The sequence below is a fragment of the Gekko japonicus genome, unplaced genomic scaffold (genome assembly GCF_001447785.1).
Source record: "Gekko japonicus isolate JY-2015 unplaced genomic scaffold, Gekko_japonicus_V1.1 scaffold18, whole genome shotgun sequence".
NCBI classification, from domain to species: domain Eukaryota; kingdom Metazoa; phylum Chordata; class Lepidosauria; order Squamata; family Gekkonidae; genus Gekko; species Gekko japonicus.
The window spans coordinates 900,764-922,124 of record NW_015170275.1 but is presented as its reverse complement, the minus strand read 5'-3'; the positions used below and the strand labels follow the sequence as shown (position 1 = coordinate 922,124).

The 21,361-nt window shown below is 41.6% G+C and overlaps 1 protein-coding gene across 6 annotated transcripts in view; it reads left to right on the top strand.

Annotated features, from left to right (window-relative positions):
- The window catches only part of AP1S2 (adaptor related protein complex 1 sigma 2 subunit), a 49,831-nt gene that overhangs the window by 4,821 nt on the left and 23,649 nt on the right, over window positions 1–21,361 (top strand). For all 6 annotated transcript variants that reach the window (XR_001482689.1, XM_015417621.1, XM_015417623.1 and 3 more), the window contains exons 2-4: window positions 2,537–2,715; window positions 19,164–19,272; window positions 19,806–19,943. Coding sequence is in view for 5 of the 6 variants with exons in the window: in XM_015417621.1 (XP_015273107.1) it covers window positions 2,537–2,715; window positions 19,164–19,272; window positions 19,806–19,943 (426 nt within the window). In the remaining variant the exon portion in view is untranslated. The remainder of the gene's footprint in view (window positions 1–2,536; window positions 2,716–19,163; window positions 19,273–19,805; window positions 19,944–21,361) is intronic.

Sequence of the window (21,361 nt, the reverse complement as noted above, 5' to 3'; positions counted from 1 at the left end):
GTTTTAGAGGGAGTGCAACCCCACCCAGAACAAGCAACCTATTTCCTGGGTCAGACCTTACCCCTACCAGTAGCACTTCCATTCGGTCAGGATTATGTTTCAGCTTGTTAGCCCTCATCCATTCCAAAACTGCCTCCAGGCACCTGTTCACAGTTTCCACAGCCTCCCTGGGATCTGCTGGTAGACTGAGATGGAGCTGAGTGTGATATGCATATTGGTGGCAACTCAGCCCAAATCTCTGGACGACCTCTTCCAGCAAGTTTACATAAATGTTTTAAAGCTTGGGGGACTAGATGGAACTTTGGGGAACCCCATAGGCCAGAGGCCAAGGGCAGAGCCGCAGTCCCCCAGCACCACACTCTGAAACCTGCCCTCAAGAAAAGTCTCTAGCCTCTTCCCTTGTGGAGACATCCCTTTTCCCTTATATCTCCACGAGGAAAGGTACTGGAGACTTACTTTTTAAAAAAAATGAAAGCTAGGATTTCGGAGAACTTGCTTAGCCTATTGTTACAAGAGTCCAATATTTTAGTGCCATTTTAAAAGAAAGAAATCACTCATCTTCCGGGGAGGGGGAATGGTTTGACCATGACAGTCTAATAATTGAATAGTGGGCTGGAGGTGGATGGGGGGGGGGGACAAAGAAAACTGACAGAAGCATTATGCATTATTCCAGAAAAATATTGGGGTATACGTGGTTTCAAAAGAATTGGAAGAAAACCCTGGGGGAAAACCAAAAATCAAGAAGTAAAAACTAAAGGCACAAAAATGCATGCAGACATCAGGGATAAATGGACGCACTATGGGGCCAGAAAACCCCACACAGAAAAGCCCCACCTCCAGAAGCTCAAGCAGGGAGAGAGCTGGGCAGCAGGCAGGCAGTACCCCAACAGAATCCCAATCCTGTTATGCACACTCAGCACTAGATAACACTCTCAATCCTGGCAGAGTCCTGGGCAGGGTTTCAAAACAGGGGGATAGAATCACAGTAGACTACAGCAACACCACCTTCCCATCCACCAGGCCTATGCTAATGCATCACTACGTACCTTGGGGGCATAGTTGAGAGAGGTTAACCCCTCCCCTCTCCCTCCCTCCTTCCCCAGTCAGGTCTTAGTGATACATGCCAGGTCAACTCTCCCATCCAGAATTAAATCTTGGATGGCTGCCCCTTTGCCTGTAACTGACCTGCCATTTAAAAGCAAGATATTATAGTTTAGTGGGATGTTGATATGCTCACCAGCATCACCCTGGCTGGAAGAAGAACCAGAAGGGGGCAACAGCACACGAGTCTCTGCTGTCCCTTCCCCTTACCTGGCCTGTTCTTCTCCCACCACCATATCTCTTTCTATCAAAACTATATTGTTTGTGGCATCCTCTCTGCATTCTGCTCCTTCCCCCAGACATATCCCCAGCCAGCAGATGAAACAGAAACAGACAATCAGACTTAAAAACAGTTTGTAAGGGTGGCACATGTTAAATTTTTATATGCAACAATACATTGTAAAAAACCTTCTTAGGCTATTTTGTTGATCTTAAGAAAGGATCTTTATCAGAGTCTCAGTTCTACTTTGTTCCCTCTAGTGCCTTTTATCAGCTTTCACTGATATGGCATCTAAAGCTGTTCCTCAAATGTGCAATCTGGCTGTAGTGACCCATGTTGTGATCTCATTCAGGTTAGATTACTATACATGGGCTGCCTTTGAAAACTGTATGGAAGCTTCAGCGGGTCCAAAATGTGGCAACCAAGCTACCGTCAGTGGCTGGATACAGGACCTCGTGTTCTGTTGAAATATGTCTACCTGCCTCTGGGCACAATTCAAAGTGTTTGTTCTTGCCTATGAGGACCTAAAGAGTTTTGGGGCTAGGGTACTTGAAGGACCAGCTCCTCTTATACTGTCCAGCCTGTTAGTTGAGATCCTGCTTACAAGTCCTGCTCTGTGGGCTTCTGCCTGCAGAGGTGGTAGGAGGTGGTGACAAATGATAGGACTCCTTCCGTGGTGGCTCTTTGCCTGCAGAATGCCCTCTCTCAAGGATTTCCTGGTGTCTCCTTAACTCTCTTTTAGGCACCGGGTCAAATATTTCTTTTTACCCAGGCTTTTAGTTAGGGGGTTGATCTTTTAAATTGTTTTTACACTGTGCTTTCTGAGGACTCTTTTGAGGATCATTTACACTTTATGCTTCTCTGCTATTATTGGCTGGGTTTTAACTGTTAATTTTAATGATTTTGTCTTGTTTTATATTTGAACCGCCTCAAGCAGAGATGGCATATAAATGTTTTCAATAAATAAATAAATGAGGGAGGCATTATCTGGTATGTGTTACTACAAAGTTAATTTATAGTGACATGCCTTTGTTGTTTCCCTCAGTTGCATTGTGTTGCAAAATGTTCAGGTTGTAACAAATGTTAGCCCTGAGCTTGTGTGAGTAGCAATGTTCCTTTCCAGATATTCAGTGTTCTTTATTAGGAAGGTGTACCTTTCCATTCTTGTTGTAGTTGAAGGATTGATTTTAACTATGGTTTTATTTAATTCAACAGATGCAGTTTATGTTGCTTTTTAGTCGTCAGGGGAAGCTGAGACTTCAGAAGTGGTATGTCCCATTGTCTGACAAAGAAAAGAAGAAAATCACAAGGGAACTTGTTCAAACTGTCTTAGCCCGTAAACCGAAAATGTGCAGCTTTCTTGAATGGAGAGACCTGAAGATTGTCTACAAAAGGTTGTTTTGCCTCTGTAAACTTATAATTGCAAGTCACAACAAAAGATAGATTGTACTATTTAAATGCTTCCTTTACTATGCGTGAAAAAAACTGTCTCTCTGTGATTTCCTTGAATAGCAATTCTATAATACAGTTTTTTCACTTAGAAATGTGCTGATGAAAAGGTGAGATTTTTTCAAATAGTTCTAATTCTGTTCACAATAAATTAAACAGATTGAAGACAATGTATATTTTAAAGGCATGCTTGAATGTGGAATCTTGATTTAGTTCAGTTTATGTAAACTAGAATTAAATCTTGCATATGAAAAAGATATGCAGGTACAGCACTTTATTCTTCTAGTACTTTGAAATCTGAACTAAGAGCTTTTAAGTATCTATAACAGTTCATTGTAGCTGAATGAATGAACACTTTTCTTGCTAACTTCTGTGAAATTATTTCTACACTTAGTAACAAGATTAAGTATTATTTTGCCCACTTGTAAATTTCTCTTATAGTTGAAAGTGTCTACTACAAATTTATTTACTTCCTGGAATACTCCATGTCAAATTGGAGGCAAACTTCTGAGTTTTCTATTGCATATTGACATTATTATGTAGATGTTTTAGTTTAACAAGTTTGGGTTTATATGGTTTTGAAGATCAAGCTGCTATAATCTGGAGTATGAATTTGACAAATTGTGATATTCAAGGTCAGGAAGGATTTAGACTGGTCAGGAAGGAATTAGACTGGTTTGTGACCTAAGTTTCCTGCCTTCCTGTAGTGTATGATTTATATGAGACATCATGAACTGAGTATTCTTACCGACTCTCTCCATGTTGCACTCTATTCTTGATGTAATGCACTTAATCTATTGAGGACTGTTGGTTATATAACCCTGCCTATAAACAAGGTGGTATAAATTAAATTAGCTAATAATTAGGCAAATAGGTATGAATATATGGATGTACCTGTAAACTAAAAGATTAGAAGAAAGATTCTGGCCAGCACCTTCTGCAAGGTCTACTCCCTGATGGCTCTGCTCAGCAACAACTGTGAGAAAAGGGGCCTGGCCCTCAACAGGAAGTTGAAGCATGAAGACACCAACCTGGCTTCCTCCACCATCGTAAAGGAGGGTGCCAATAAGGAAGTCCTTGGCATTCCTACCGAGTCAATGTGAAGCTGGTGGTGTCCTGAGGTGGGAACATGTCCATGGAGCTCCCCTTTGTGCTCATGCATCCCAAACCACCGGACCAGACCCCCTCTTTGCAGCCCCAGACAGGTGTCCAAGAAACAGACACTCCCGTCGAAACAAACCTTATTGAGTTTGAAACCAGCTATGGGCAGGATGATGACATTGTTTTTGAGGACTTTGCCTGCCTGCACTTGAAGGACCTGAACGATGACAAGGAAGACGATGACCATAACCTCCCCCCACCTTGTGTCTTTTGTGCTGTATGGAGGGAGACTTTTAATGTGACTTACGGGGGGGAGCAATTGAGTGTTCAGCTTCTCTGCCCTCCCCCTGCTGCTGTTTTCCAAATGAATTTTAATATTTAAAAAAATGCACTGGAGTCCTTTTTGAGCATTATCTTGCATCCTGCCTCGCTGTGTGCCTCTTCCCAGTGCATAGTTTGTTGGGTGCACCCCCTGGCCAGGGCTAGCATCTGCCTGTGTCTCACTTTCCTGGGGTTCTGCGGATGTCTTATGCCCCTGGAAGAAAGACTCATGTGCCAACTGCAGCCAGCCCCTGCCCCTTGTTCATCAGCTAGGTACAGGTGGCTGCAGAGAGGGAGTCAGAGCCCTTGGCTGCCACATCTGTGCAAAGGAGAACGAAATAAAATCAAGTAATTCTGGAAACAGTCAGGAAAAAAAGAGAAAGAGTCTGGCAAAGTTAGTAAAACACCACATTTTCAGGAAAAAATTGCGGGGAGGTCCCTTAGCCAACAGCTTCATGTGTGTGCTGCTCCCATGCTGCCAGGATATGTTAGTAGCAGAGAGTAGCATGCAAGTGTGAGCACTGTGTTGGACACAGCTGGAAATTAGGCCGAGGGAAGAATTGCTCTTCTGTTTGCCTTCAGCTGGGGGAGTGGTGCCAGTGAGTCATAAGAGGTGTCCTTAGATTTAGAAGACCCTTCCCAAAGTACAGTTTTTTTCTCTCCATTGATCTTTTAAGCTATGGACTATGGCAAGAATTGGCCTCTGAGGAAATGCTTTTTTCTTAATTTTCTACAATGTCTACATGGATCCCCAGTTTGGTGTAGTGGTTAAGTGCGAGGTGTAGTGGTGTAGTGGTTAAGTGCGAGGACTCTAATCTGGGAGAACCGGGTTTGATTCCCCACTCCACTTGCAGCTGCTGGATGACCTTGGACAAGCCATAGTTCTGATAAGAGCTGTCCTTGAAAAAGAGCAGTTTCTGTCAGAGCTCTCGCAGCCCCACGTACCTCACAGGGTGTCTGTTGTGGGAAGGGAAATGAGTTTGTAAGCCTTTTTGAGACTCCTTTGGGTAGTGAAGGGCAAGGTATAAATCCAATCTCTTCTTCTTCTTCTCTATTATTGTGTCACTCAGTGCAAATGTGCATACCATGTGTGTTTGCTCCTAGTAGGGTAGAAGCTGAATATGAGGCAAGTCTTTAGCACTACATCAGCATTTCATCAAAGAATTCTGTACCTGGAAGAAAGGATTTTTGTCCTTACAATGGCAGCTGTTCATCTTGGCTTCCTCCCTGTGAAGTAGGCTCAGTTGAGTAGTGCAAAGAATGCAGAGCAATTAACCTCTGAAAGCTGTCTTTGTAAGGCTGGCCTAAACTATCTTACAGTAAAGCAAAAAGGTGGTCTTGTATAATGTAATAGTTATAAGCCATTGGACTCACATTCATGCACCAATTAGTGGTATAGGTACTGGACATTTTCTTAAAAATTGTAGAATTACCATTTTCTTTTGAGCTGATTAGGCATAACACCAAAATAAGCTAAAATTGTAGAAAAATATATGTCACTACTGAGAAAGTAAAAGATACCTGTATAAAAATGTTCATGCAAAAGTATTATAAAAATGATAGTGAATTAGTACTCCTTATTCAATTGTTCTGTAACTCCTTGAAGTTTAAGCCACATGTTCTGTACCCAGTGATCTTTCTGATTATCTTGACAAGAATTCATGTTTAATGCCCTTCTCTTCCTATTGACGAAAACAGTTTCAAGGAAAATGTGTGTAAATAAAAACAAAAAAAAATAACTATACAGGTATTTCAACTTAAAAGCACATTTGTGTTGAGAGATTCAGCAGGGAAATTGAGCCTTGACTATTCTGTGTTACGTGAAGAAGCAGACTTGGCTGGGAAGAGGAAGGTAGGGAAAAAACCTCAAGTGCTCTAGGTAATGGTAAGATTAATATTCTGCCAATACCAATTATTTGTGCAGATGTTAATGGAAGAAGTTTCCAGCATAATTTTATTTATTTTATTTTATTTATTACATTACATTTATTAATCGCCTAATCCCTACGATTGTGGGGCTCTACGCAAAGTACAAATTTTAAAACCATAAAAACATAAGACCATATCCAGCATATTATACAATAATTAAAAGCAAGTGGCAAAAATTGTGCAGTTCCTTCCCATATCTGGTTTATGAGTACTTTGGAAGCACAGAGAGGGAGTAAACTCCACAAGGAATAGGGTTCCAGGTAGGGTGCCAGCTATGATGTATTTTATTTATTTTATTGCATTTGTATCCCGCCCTTCCTGTGAACGGGCTCAGGGCGGCTCACATTTATCGGCAGCACATGCCAAGTCAGCATAAAACATTTAAAAACAAGTTAAAACAGTCATGCCGTAAACAATTAACAGCTAAAGTGCTTGCAATAGTGGTCGCTGTCCTCAACCGAACGCCTGGTGGAACATTTCTGTCTTACAGGCCCTGTGGAATTGCATAAGATCCCACAGGACCCTGATGTTAATTGGGAGAGTTCCACCAGGTTGGGGCCAGGGCTGAAAAGGCCCTGGCCCTGGTTGAGGACAGCAGGATATCTCTTGGGCCAGGGACCATCAGCAAGTTGTTCTGTGAAGCGTGTAATGCTCTCCCAGGGGTGTTCTGAGAGGGGATTTCATTACACTATTAAACTATTGTGCTGGAGATTAAAAAACAAACATAACCATTTGTGTAGAAAACTTTTTCTGCTTAAAAATAAGTACTTAAAGACCCCTCATGTTATTTTACTAGAGCACGCACAACTTGGTGCCTAGCAAAGGTATTAGTAAAGGACATAATCGTGTAAAATGTTTTAAAGATTAAATAGGTATTAGGAAATGAATTACAGCAAAACTAAACATTCCTTGTATAAAGATTTTATTGACTCCCCTAAAAAGGGGAGGAGTTTCGCTTAAAAAGAAAAATAAGGAAGGTATATAGTGGGACGAAGAGAAAGCTGAGTGATCTATTAACTGTTAGATTAAACTGTTAGTAATGTCCAATCATCAAAGGCTTCTTCTGCGTGTTGTCAAACATCTTTTTTCCATTCCAGTTACTTTCTGTGTTAGTATGTTAGTAATGTTCCTTTGAATTTCTGTTAAAAAGTCTCTTCAGGGCACATTCAAAACCGCTTCTTTTACGTGCTGGTTACTTTTCCACTCTCAGTGACGGGAGGGGCTTCCTCTGTTTTTCTCTCCCTCCGGCTTCTTCCCCTCCTCCTTCGGGTCGCTGTTAACTCTTTCAGTTCCTGTGCTGTAAGCTGTCTTCCTTTCATGCCATGCCCGGAGATCTCCAGCTTTGAGAATGGTATTAATTTCAATTTCGCTTTTATCCGCTCCCAATCCCTTCGCTGGATTCTCCTCTTCAGTTGTTGACTTTTATAAGCGCTCATGAGGCACTTTTCGCTGTCACAATTCAAACTTTTCTTTTCCTTCACAATCCCCATTGGATTCATAGCTATACACAGTCCAAATATTAAACAGCCGGCACTCACGTTGACACAAACGCCCAGACGGAAGTCCCTCCCTTCTCCGCTTGTCTTTACCCAGCTCCGACATCTTGTTTTTTTATTTTTAATAAAGTTCTTAAAATGCGCTCCAGAGAAACAAAACCTTTTCTTGCTTATTTTCAAGTACATCAAAGGAAAACATCACTATTCGCTCAGTCCATTCCCCCCCTCTTTTCTTTTTTTTTCTTTCTCGCTTATAGAGGATTAACCTCCTCATTCTCCGCTGAAGGGGGGGGGGAAACGTTCTTAGTTCATTTTCTCTGTATTTTGACAACTCACAGTTACACCAGTCTTTTCTTTTCCATTTTTTTCGGATATTCGCTTCATCACTCGGTGACGCCCGGTGGTTCCGCTAAACCCCGTAGAACGGGGTCGCTCACGCAGCAAGGTCCAAAGGGGCAGGGCATGGCGAGAGTCTCAATCTCCGATCTTTCGACCGAAAAAGAGACTCCCCCCTGGAACGCCCTAAAGCGCCCCGGATCCGAGCTCCTCTCATCTGAGGGGCTCGTTCGGGTCTCCGCTTGCGCGGATTCCCTCCTCCACCGCGGGCGGGCAAGGCGCCCTTGGGAGCGACCCGAGGATGCGTCTGCCTTTCGCGGGAGCTAGACCGGAAGCCCAAAACTAAACATTCCTGAAATGCAGCAAAAAATAAACTTCCACTAAAGATGAGAATGCAAATTAGAATGAAAAATGCTTATTAAGTTATTATTTCTGTATATTCTAATGATAGCATACCAGTAAACTAGGTAATGTTCTTTTACCTTACTGTCTTCTCTATGCTAAACAATTTCATTGCAAAAAAGGCTTCTGAAATGTTGATAGAACTTCAAGCAAGTGTGTTCTGGATACAACCAAATGGGTGTGTGAGAATTCTGATTGGAGTTTTCCCTGCTGTGTTAATCATAAATTAGTTCTTATAGGTACCCAGTCCACGAGTGACATTTCAACATAGATCTTCACTTTTTCTTGTCTTCCAAAACTGTCAGTATGCTTCTTTGGTTTTTAAACAAATTTCCATGAAAATTTGTCCTCAGTTTCTTGAAAAGCCCTAAGGGAAGAGAATCACAGAAGTTACTGTAGAGAGGCATCTCACAACCCCTTCTAGTGACTTTTTTATTTCAGATGTGTAGCAAGAAGCTTCAGGGTTTTAGTGCAGTGCAGACAATTGTGTTTTACTGCTGTTGATATTCAGTGATGATGATTAATGGGGAAATGTTTTTTGCAACTTCATTGCTTACACAAGTTTCTTTTCCTAAAGAACTCAAAATGTGATTTGAGCTAAAGTGATCATGTGCCTTATTTGGTCTGCTTGATAATCTGAAGGCAAAACTGAGTATTGTATACTGCTGACAGTGGCAGTGGCAGTGCTGGTCCCCTGGCACAGCTAGGATTCCCCCCCACCCATTATAATGGGAGGCTAGCCACCCATGCTGACAGGCTGCCCCATATATATACATCACTTTGACCAACAAGCCTTTATGTACCGTTTCAGTCCTGCAACCATGAAGCTTGTTTCCACTGCTCACTTACTGTTGCCCCTGGTCATCCCACTTGCCCCCTTATATTAAAGGTGTGTGGTTTATCAGATGCCAACCATGATGTGCTAGATTGTGACATTGGCAGTCCTTTTCTCTCCCCCGTGCAAGACCATATATGTACCCCCCCCTTGGGCCACCCTCTCTCCCTCCAGCTGTTAGCAGCACGCTGAAGACAGCTGGGGTCAGGAAAGGGCAGGGGTGGGGACTAAGTCTAATACAGTTGTTGAAGAATCCATGACCCTTCAGCTCACTTTAGTGCGTACTTAACCAGCTCTGATTTAGAAATACAGGTTCTGCTAAACAGAGGGTCCTTGTGCCTAAGAAGAAATATGAGTAATTGTCCATCTACAGAGTTCCTGCTGCCCACTGCCCTTTGAAGAGAAGTTGCCTCTTTCATTGCCTTTCCTACAACATAGATCTCAATTGGCATATGGTAAGACTCTGGTGATTTTGCTATTATGTTCCTGATAATTGCCACCTTAGTTACCTGAACTGAAAAATGGGCTGAGCTTTCCCTCTTCTTGATACATTTCAAGGGTTCTCTTTGGAGAAGGTATCTGCTCTTAGAATATTCAGCACCTCTTTTCACCTTCTCTTTGTAAGAGATCCATACTTAGAACTGTGCAAAGAATAGCAATTAAAACTTGGGATCTTCAAAAAAAGCTTCTCCCCTCTGGGATCTCACAACTGTCGACATACTCACATCAAACATGGTTCCTCCCTGGTATGATCCCCAATGCATTTGATTCATGGACAGACGCAAATCTCAGTCGACCATTTGATTTAGTATAGCAAGGGAAAATCAAGGACAAGCATTACTTCGACCAGCACATAGGCGTGCAAACTCATTGGTACCAATACCTTCAACTAAAAAATCTAATGGAACATTTAGTGACCTCGGCACATTCCAGAGAGACCTAACGCCTCTAGAGAAAGTCATTAAAAGCTATCCATCATCGCCGAAAGGAACACTGTCCAAAATTTATAAAGTTATACTACTGGCAGAAAACCGAATGAAGTCAAACCAGCAACTCGGGTGGGAAGAAGATCTAAACCAGCAGTGGGGTGACACTGACTGGGAAATAATCTGGGCCTCTCCAGTAAATAAATCCACAATATTCAACCTGCAACTACAGAACTTTAAATTGCTCACAAGATGGTATATGACTCCCACACAACTGAACAAAATCAAAATCAACAGCAGCAATGACTCAGCATGTTGGAAGAGATGCGGGCAGGCTGGGTCATACCTCCACTGCTGGTGGAGAAGCTGGAACAAGGTACAGCTTTGTGTTAATGAGATCACCTCGCAAAGAATATCCTGCACACCAGAAATCATGTTGTTAAATAAATGGGACGATTCCGTCAAGGCCAAAGCGAGGGTCCTTACGTCAATATTACTGGCAACGGCCAGGGTAACAATAGCCGCCGCTTGGAAATCTCCCACCCCACCAACGCTTACGGTATGGCATGACAAGCTCTGGGAACAGTTTGTCATGGCCAAAACAGCAGATTTAAGCCAAAGGTCTCTGCCGTCAAATATCACACCACGCGTGAAGTTCTCAAGGCTATGGGCACCAGTTATAAAATATATGACAGAGCACAAAATACTTCCCTCAAACCCCAGTTATCACAGGTGGTTGTTCCTGTAAAATGCCACAAACCCCAATCCTCAAATTAGCATATCAGAAACGTTCGGTCTCTATTCCACTAAACCTCAACATGGCGCACTAAGGCTCATGAGGTCCACAAAGTAACCACAGAGTAATGTACTAAGATAGAGTTAACATAGCAAGAATAGTTAATAGCCGGGACTGTCATGTTATATTTATAAATTGTACTCTTCCAATGTTTCCAATTATTTTCTTGCTGTAATCTATATCTCCCTGTTATGGTTATGTGTTATCGAGCTATGTGCATTGTAAAACAGTATAAAATAAAATATATTAAAAGAATCCATGCCTTCATTAAAATGCTTTTGGAAAACTGAATGTAGGTCATAATACTGGCATTGCCAGTTTCCTTGTTCCATAAAGGCTCTTGTGCCTTTGCAGCTGAACTGACACACTGCAGAATGATAGGTAGATCTGTTCCAATCCCTGCATGCCTATGAGACAAATGGCTGTGCAGCCATGCATGTGCCTGAGCACTTCATGAAAGAGAGTAATAGCCAATGGCAGTTTTCAGTTAAATAGCAGAAGTTCAGGTTTTTTGCAGCCATGGTCTTTTTCTGTTTCCATAAGAAGTGCTGGATTTTTTTCAAGTACTTTCCTATGTGGCAAGCCTCTGGCTAGAAATTATTAACTAATATGAAAGTTTCTTGTTGTTTTTACTGCAAAAGTCTCTTCCGATCAAGGAGTAAAATTGATTAGAATATGGGTCAGAGCCTTTTGAATTGTGGCTCTGTAGAACAACTACTCCCAAGACCTGATCTTGTAGGTGAAGGGTCCCCATTGTGGTGCCTTTGGGCACCATGGCACCAACTGACACCTTTTGTGGTACTAACCAAATGTTTTTAGAAAGTGGGCAGGGCCAGGTGGGGCTTTTGCCCAGCAGGGCTTCTGATTGACACTGGAGATCTGATTGGCTGTGTAGATCTTTTAAAAGTTGCTTTGGTATCAGCTGCCATCACAGCACAGATGCAGTACCAGGACTTCCAGACAACTGTAATCTCTCAGTACCTGGAGGAGAGAAAGCAGGGGTTGGTTCCACAACATCCCCTCGCCTGCCATGCCACTGAATCCTGGCAAGGGGGTAGATGGGCAACTGCAGTCCAGTACACTGGAGGCAGCCATTCTGTGATGGAGTGGCCCAATACAAGAACTCCTTGATTTGCCTGCACGTGCAGAAAAAAACATGCTATTGCTTATCTGATATAACTTTTGAAGGCATTCAGTTTTCATCTCCCAGTCCTCTGCATTGGCAGCCTAGGCAGCCCCAACGTTGTAGCCATAAAAGCTGCACCGATGAGGAATGAATGGGTTCCCTACTCACAGATCGGCAACCCAGCCTCTGCCAAAATGTGCCTGGTAATAGACAAAAACTAGAACTGGGTTAGCAGAGTCCCATAACTGTGCTGGAAAAGGTAGCCTGGGCAATCTCCTCTGACTTCCATAAATGCAGTCAATGCCAGCACTGGGGATCTCCCGCAGCCTTTAAAACCACAAGGATACCCCTTGCTGCACTGGTCCATCTTAGACTTGCATATAACCAATGTTGCTTTCACTGGGAAAAGCACCATGTCCTCTACCTGGAGGGCAGTTTGTGGCATGTTGCAATGCAAAGAGGCAACCAACTAATTAGCTCTCAGTGTGGCATAGAATGCTGTCCGTGCTGCAGCCTGAAACAATGCTGACCGTTACATATTGATGTTACATTGACTCTGATAAGGCGATTTTACTTGTACTCTTAGGACCTAAACTGGAGGGTACATATTGGCAATATTACTATCTCCAATATATGTAATGAATTCTGACACAAGGCCAGATATATTTGTGGCCCCACAAATTTTTGTGTGTGTCATTCAATTCCAGATTGGAACATTCCATTTTTGGTCCTTTAGCAATTGTTTACTGCCTTACAAGTATAACGGGCTATGTTGCATATTGTATTCTGTACTATTTGACTTCTGAAGAAGGCTCTCGTGGGCTGAAACGCGTCAGGTCATATATGGTTCTTTTTGTGCATTTGTCACTTTGTTTTATGAGGCTTTATTTGGGCCCCTGGAAGGTTTTTATATGTTTTTGAAATAAACACTTTTTCCCCCCTATACCTATTGATGTTTTTAACTTTTGTCCCTTTACTAGTATTCTAAACTTCCTTTGGAGCCTAAAGCAGGTTGCACCGTTATGGTTTTCTCCACAGCTGTTTCACACATGCTGAAAGTGGCAATCTCCTGTTGCTGCCCCCAACATTGTTGAAGTACCAGTACCAATTGCTGGGATCCACCCATAGGGTTGGCATCACTGCCTTTCACAAATAGGTGTCCACTATCCAAATACCGGTCAGTCAAGGGGCAGGACCCAAGCACTGGGACCATAACTGTTGTTTCTCTCTGTCCCACAGTAACTCAGGGTCTAGGGCCACCCTCATTCTGAAAGTTGTACCATACCTTAGCCATGCCGGGTCAGCATATTTGGCATAGGTCCTATGAATTATGATCAGGTATTTTATTAAAGCTGAAGCCCTTCCAGGCTGCACCTGCACCACTGCAGCCATATAGATGTTATATCCTGACAGCCACTTGTCCCATGTCTTATCAGCCAGTTTTTTTCCTTTTCTTTATCCTCTTTCACTTCCTGCTTTACCTCCAGTTTTCTGAACAATAAAACACTTCAATGTACTCTCCCTGCCAAATTTTACCTTGGTTGTGTATAATAGGTGTTCATCTTCAGTCTTCTGTGCAGGCACACATATGGACTGCTGTTAGGCTCACTGGCCAAGGAAAGATTCTTTTCAAGCTAAAAAAATTCACCAGAGTGCACCCTTCCCCCTCCAAGGCACCTGTGAGCTGTTTTCCCACCCATACAGTCATCCGGAGGTAGGGGATGCCCATTCCTCAGTTCTGTCTTTGCCGACAGCGTAGGTTCTTTTCTGCAGTGCTCAACAGATCGAATCTTTTTTGCAGTCTTTTGTCACTGAGAGATAAAAGACACAACATTAAGAGGTGAGAAATCCTCTTCCTTCCTGTCCATTGCCTAAAGAAAAAGAAGAAAAGGAGACTGCGCAATTCAAATCTCGTCATGGCGAACTTTGTTGAAGCATAAGAGCTGCCTCTTCTTTCTTTCGAGGATGCCTGTTTTTCCTGGGAGATAATCATGGCACAAAAGGTGTCGTTCAAGACTTGTATCAAATGTGGCACTAAAATGCCCTACTCCAATGAATATAGCTTCTGTCTTCTGTGCCTGAGCATAGAAAATAATGTTGCGGCCTGTCGAGTGTGCCAGCAATTCACTCTGAAGGCCAGAAATGACAGGGCCTTTCGTCTTTGTGGGAGAAAGCCCTTTAGTCTTCTGATCAGCCCTTTCAAACGAACTTATCAGCTGATCAGCCTTTGGGTTCACCTTCAGTAGCTTCAGTTCCATCTGCTTCCCATTCCAAGCTGGCCCAGCATTGGTCCTGATCACTGTCCCTATTGGTTCCTAGAAGTGTTTCAGAACCGCTGGCAAAGTAAGCTTAAGGCTAAACATGAAAATTCCAAGGCTCGACCCCATCACCCTCAGCCAGTTCTGATGGATCCAAATACCTGTTTTTTTGCATTAGCTAGATGGGCATGAGATCAGCTTTACCCATGTCCTTACAGAGGGCTCAAAGCCCCCTGGAATTCCTCCCCTAGGGAGGTCATCAGATGCTCAACTTTACTAGCCTTACTTTGAACATATCACCTACTCTCTACATTGATGATAGCTGTTTCTACCAAAGTAGTTTTTAGTAGTATCATTTAAAGTTCCATTTTGACTATTTTATTTGTTTTTGTTTGGTTTATTCCATAGAACACATTGATTATGTTGAAGGAAAGCAGTAAAAAGAACAAAGTTTAACTGTTCTAGTGCTCGTTTCCACATGTTATCCAATTTCAACACATATAATTTTTTGGGAAGGATCAGTGGATACCCATTCTTGACTACACAAGAAAAGGTACCAGACTACAGACAAATGAACCAACCCTACAACAGACTATCTATGGCTGCCCTTCATGTTTAAACTTTTACACTTTTGTATTATCAATTGATCTGATGTCAAACATTTTGCAGTTACAAAAAGTTAGAGATATAGTTGCAGTGAATGTGATACTTCATTTGTATTGAGATCCTGTTCATAGTGGATGCAGTGGGTCAGGCAGTACTTTGTGCTGCCACAGTTATTAGGAATATTATAAACTGTAAAGCTAGAAGCCCTCTCCCTTAATCTTACCTAAAGCCCAACAGCTGTGTGGCCCTTTCTGCCTCCTGTTATATGGTACCAGGGGCCACATAGCTTTAATAGATGTAAAACAGACCAGAGAAACCATTTTAAACTTAGCCTTAAAAAGGTATTCAGTCCCCGGAGATCAAGCATGGGGTGGGAACCACCATCCTTCTTATCCACTAAGAAGAACCTAGAGTAGAACCCAGGTACTGTTGGGTTCCAAAACCACCTCAATTGTCCCTTTCTCAAGAAGAGATAGCAGCTAAGGCCATAACTCTGGTAAAAGGTTGTTTACTTCCTGTGAAACTCTTTGAACTTATGGTGAAGAAAAAAACCTCTATCCTATATCCATGGGCTACAGTGGACAAAACCCAGTTATCAGTTATGGGCTACCAAAAGGAAAAAAATTGACATAACCTGTCCCTAAAATCAAGGCCAGGAAAACTATCCTGCTCTAGTCCCAGGGTAGCCCATGATTGATGCCCCTGAGAGTCCTTGGCAGAGAAGGATTGCTGCCCCACTCTTTGCTTTGGTCCACTGCATCGTTTAGAGACAGGTTGGTTAGCGGAGAATGATCTTTGAGCAGGGTACTGATATATAGAGTAAAGGCAGAAGCATCGCTTTCTATGAGGGGGTTGCCAATGTCCGAACAAAGATGAACATTGTCTCGGGTAAGTTGGAGTGGAATGAGTAATCCCTAAGGATCTCACTGTCTGGCATCTGCTCCGCTGACTTACTATCCCTTTTCACTGCCAGCTCCCTTCCATCAACATGGTTTTTCCATTCCTTCAGATCCCCATACAAAGCACCTGGCCACAGATTCAGGCAATGATGAGGGTTCAAGATTGGAACCGGGGTCCAAACTGCTTGCAGATCTATCTCCAGATGACACATCTCCCCTAATGAAGATCTGAGGTTATGCAGAACAAATGTTGATGATGGAAAATCTCTCCCAATGAATGTCTTCTTCTCTAACCCTGAGCCTGAAAATAAGATCTTAAGTGTACTTTATTCAGATGTGCCCAATGTTGGAGGATTTCTCATATGTTGCCTCTAGTTTATGGGGGGGGGGGGAATCCTCAATTCCTGCAACCTCATGGAAAATAGAAAATATGTATAAATTAGAACAGGACAATTGTATGTTTCTGTTTAACCATCGTCACCCCTCATCTCTGATTGTGGAAGAAGTACAGGCATGGCACAAGCAAGGGGCCCACTCTGCCTCCACTGACAAGGATGGTAGGAGGATGGACTACATTGGCTGCAAAGTATACTCTGCTGGAGCTTTGAACTTGTGCATAGCAAATTACCAGTCCATAATGGCAGCCTACCAGTTGTTTCTGTGGGAACGCAATGTCTTCCATGCAGACACATATTCCCTATCTCCTGTCCCACTGTGAGCTCTTTTTTTAAAAAATTGATTTCTGACAGCTTGGAAGAACTGAGGGAAAATGGTGTTCCTCCCTCACAGTATATATCAGTTTGGGCGGGAAAACACCGTCATGCGTACTGTGAGGGGGAAGCCCCTTTTACAGTGCTGGAAAGCTAGAAAGTTCTCTCCTGGCTGGCCCACTCCCGTGCAGTCCCAAATGTGTGCCTGCGTGGAAGACAACTCGTCAAGCAACAGTTACAGGTAAGTGTGTCACTGTTTTCACTGAGATTCCTACAGGTGTGCCATCACTTCCAGATTTTCTCTGGAAGCAAGCAACACTGTAGCCTGACAGCACCCCTCCATATCCCAGCCCCCCTGGACTCCCAGTGGTTGCCATAGACACAAATTTTCTTAGGTCTCTGGGCATAGCAAACTCTTCCTGTGGCTACATGTGGAGCAAACCCACCCGTTAAAAATGGAAATTAAACAGCTTCTCTTCCCAAAGTAATGAGCTAGCCCTGCCACTCATCATAGCTATTTTGTACTGGCACCCACTGTCTTATCAAAATTTGGAAAGCTCCTACAGGTTCAACAAGTTTGGGGACCTCTCCCATGATTAATGTGGTTGAAATCTGCCAAGAGGCCCAAAAGAGCTAATGGAAACACTTCCTCCTGTAATCCATTTCCTAGAATTTCCTAGAATACATCATCAACTAAAGTTATCAGAGCACATTTCAGTCCCAAAGCTAGACTAACAATCTAAATAGCCAGTTTGGTGTAGTGGTTAAGTGCGAAGACTATAATCTGGGAGAACCGGGTTTGATTCCCCACTCCTCCACTTGCACCTGGCTGGATGACCTTGGGCAAGCCATAGTTCTGATAAGAGCTGTTCTTGAAAAAGAGCAGTTTCTGTCAAGAGCTCTCTCAGCCCCACCTACCTCACAGGGTGTTTGTTGTGGGGAGGGGAAGAGAAAGGAGTTTGTAAACCACTCTGAGACTCCTTCGGGTAGTGAAGGGTGGGGTATAAATCCAATCTCCTTCTTCTAAATAGCCCGTTCTATCCAGCAGACTAGAACCAAGAAACCAATGCATTCTTGTTTGCCCAGGAATTAGGGAGAGACTAAGCTGATAGGATTAGAGTCTCCAAGGGAGATTTTTTTTCAAAAGTCATACCTCAGCCTTCTTAAGTGATATGACTGCATCCCACTGAGGACTTCACAGCTGGAAACTGAGCTCTTCTGACCTCCCCCACCCAAGTAATCAAAAATGAAAGGGGGACATCCTTGGTGTGAACATTGTAGTAGGATTTGGACTTCCAGGCATTGGTGTTCTGCAATGTTATCAGGCATGCCTAGTCTTGGAAGCCTTAAAGGTCCTAATACGGACCTTTATGGGACTGGATACCTGATCATCTTTGTGCTGTTTCATTTGGATATTGGTTGCTGAAACGGAGCACAGTGAGAACAATGAGAGTTAATACCCATTCTCTTGGAAAGTAGTTTAAAACTGAGATGTTTTATTTATAGTAATTACTGGTATGTATTTATAACTTAGTTATCAAGTGTGTGGGCCTCTGCATGTTTGCATAAGGGCAAGATAATACTTTATTTTCATTATTGTTTTAACTTATTCTGATAGGCTCAGGCTGGAATAACCTTGCATAGGATTGTATTGGACATGCATGCTGGTGACTTAGATTTTATGAGAGTCATTAAAAATATCATAAACGTACAATGACCATTTCAAGTATGGTATTTCTGTTATAGCATTGCTTTGAACTTAGTTTGCAGGCACTGAGGTTTGAAAATAGACAAAAAGGATCTGCAGTACAGTTATTGAGAAACAGAATTATAAACCTCATAACAGTTGTGAGATTGAAAGCAGTACATAAAAACAGCTTTAAAAGACAGAACCCCTGAGTCAAATGCCTGGATAGGAATAAATATTTTGACCTACCACTTTAAAAGAGTAATGTAAGTGTGAGGCAGGTCTCAAGTGGGAGGGCATTTAAATATGAGGTACCATGACTGAAAAAGCCTAGTCTCTGATTGCCACCCACCTTACCTCTGCAGACAGAAGCAATGAGGGTAGGGCTTGGGAAGAGGGTCACCTGGAGAGCTGGATGGTACGGGAAAAGGTAGTCTTTCAGATACCCTGTCTGCAAAACATTTAGGCCTTTTGACAGGGCAACAGAGCATATCTTTCATACTGGTTCTCCCTGCTGGTGGGGCAGCAGGATAAATACATTTTAAAATATGGAACCATATAGATGTTCATAAAATAATGGTACATGTGCAGTGTGTAAGTGGCCACCTAGTATGTGTAAAATGGACATACTGGCTCTGAATTTTAATTGGTTTTAAGCTTTTTTCTTAATGTTCATGGTTCCCCACCAACAGGAAGTTGTGCATTCTTACGACTTTAATGGTTTAGGAAAGCCATGATCAAATACTTCGCAGCTATTTAGATGTGTCCTTGTGCATGTTTGTTGTTCTGTACTACTGGTGACTTCAGGTTTCGTCTGAATATTTGGCACAGTTAACTTCTACGTAATGTGTGAGGGAAATTAACTTCTGCCAAAAAAAATTTGTTCCTGTGTGTTAAGTTTTATGAGGGATGGACAATACTATATAAAGTAGTTGCTACAATATTAATATTAACATTTTTTACAGGTATGCAAGCCTTTACTTCTGCTGTGCCATTGAAGATCAGGATAATGAGCTAATAACCCTGGAGATAATTCATCGTTATGTAGAATTGCTTGATAAATACTTTGGAAGTGTAAGTTATTAACTCTGGTTCTTATTTCTAAATATTGTGTATAGGTGCAAATTAATGAGCTTTGTTTTATATATGCACAAAACAATACACTTTGTATTGGAAAATAAAGGAATGCAATTTCTTTTAAAATATATATCCATGGTATCTGGTGCATTCCATCACTGTTCTGCAGCCTGAAAAGGTGAGAGGGAGCTGTTATACAAAATGTGGCAAGAAGGTCAAACACTGAAGAGTGGTATGTTAGCCAGTTTTTGATCCACAAAAAGACTTGTCCTTTTATCCCGAGACTATTGAGCTTACTTAGGAGCCTTTGATGAGGAACTATCAAAAGCTGTTCCTGAGCTACTTTTAATATTTTATTCATTTTTCCTTTACCAGTTCTTTTAGTTCTGTAATTTGTAACCAGTGTCTCTAAGTGATTTCATGAGAAATGATGGAGATCGGTATTTGTAAAGATTGTAACGAGAACAAAATCTTATCCTAGCACCCTAGACATATTGAATCTCAGCATTGGTTCTTTTTATGCTTTTTAGGTATGTGAACTTGATATCATCTTTAATTTCGAGAAGGCTTATTTTATTTTGGATGAATTTCTGTTGGGTGGGGAAGTTCAGGAGACCTCAAAGAAAAATGTTCTTAAAGCCATTGAACAGGCAGATTTGTTACAGGAGGTAAGCAAATCTACATTCTTTGCAAAACACACTAGCATGCTGTGATCTGTCTAGGAAAAGCTTTTGTTTCTTCAAAACTGTACAAACAGCTTTTCAGCATGTCTAGCATGTTGTTTCTAATTAATGTTCTCCTTTATCAGTATTGCTTTGTCCATTTCCTGTTTTGTTAAGCAGAGTTCATTTTCATGCAGCATGGTGACTCAAAAATAGACTCTGTTAAAGTTTACTTCATGTTCTAGATATTGCTAGACATGCAGCTGGCTGTCTCCATGTGTTTTTTGTTATCTGTGCATTTAAATTTTTGTCCAATTTAATTTTAATATTTTTCTTAAATTAACTAAATAATTATCACTAGTTTTTGTCACACCTGATGCATGTATGCCTCTTTACTGTTTCATTGCTGAAACCCAGAAGCTAGACTCACTACTTTGAGACACTTTCAGGTATAGTTAACATTAACTGTTTTTAAAAACCAGTCATGATACTATAGCTAATTAAAGTAGATGTGTGCCGTGTGTTTAGAAAATAGTCATAATACTAGTCTTAGAAATGCTACAAATGAACTAGATTGAGGTGGAAACCTCTCAGTTGCTAACAAAATGCATAAATATTAGTGCTAGCTTTAGTGAACTGCTTAGTAATAAAGTTAATTAAATTCAATAGTTGAAATTTGTTGGAGGAAATAAAATTCCTAAAATAACACCCTTCTTACTAGCTCATGAATTCCATTATTTGGTAGCTATAATTTTGACATTATAATGCAGAATTGGTGATATGGATATCGTGTGTGAACTGTAATTATTGATTCAAGTTATGAACACGTTAAAGTTTCTATACATTGCCTAAATTAATGTGGGTTAAGGCAGTGTATTAAAAGTTCTTCTATCCTGCATATACTGCATAGATAACGTTCTGTGATGTGTATTTATTTTTAATTTGTGTTGATGTTTAATCTTCAGTCCCATGTGTTCATCAGTATCTCTCCTCTGGGGTTTTCAAGGTAGCAAAACAATTAATTTTCTAATCCCTTGTACTGGAGTAGAAGTCATTCAGATGTGCATTAGATATGAGAAAGTGTACTCAGGATATTTCAAGTCAGAATGCATATGAGAAATGACTTATTTGAAAACTGTGTCAGAAATCTTCTTGCATGTAAGTTATGTGTAAACTTTTCACATGGAGGGTGGTAAAGTAGGAATTTAAATTCAATATTCCACTAATGCTGGTATGTCTGCACCACGCAAGACAATGCAAAAAATTAGTAAGTAGTGGAAATGCAGAAATTACACATGATGAACCAGGGTAGATAAATCAGGACACCTTGATTTATGAAGATTCAACCTGAGGTATTTTAAGCATTTCTTCATCTAATTTTCTCACAATACGAATTGTTCTGTTTCTTTCATGAAGTTAGCTAC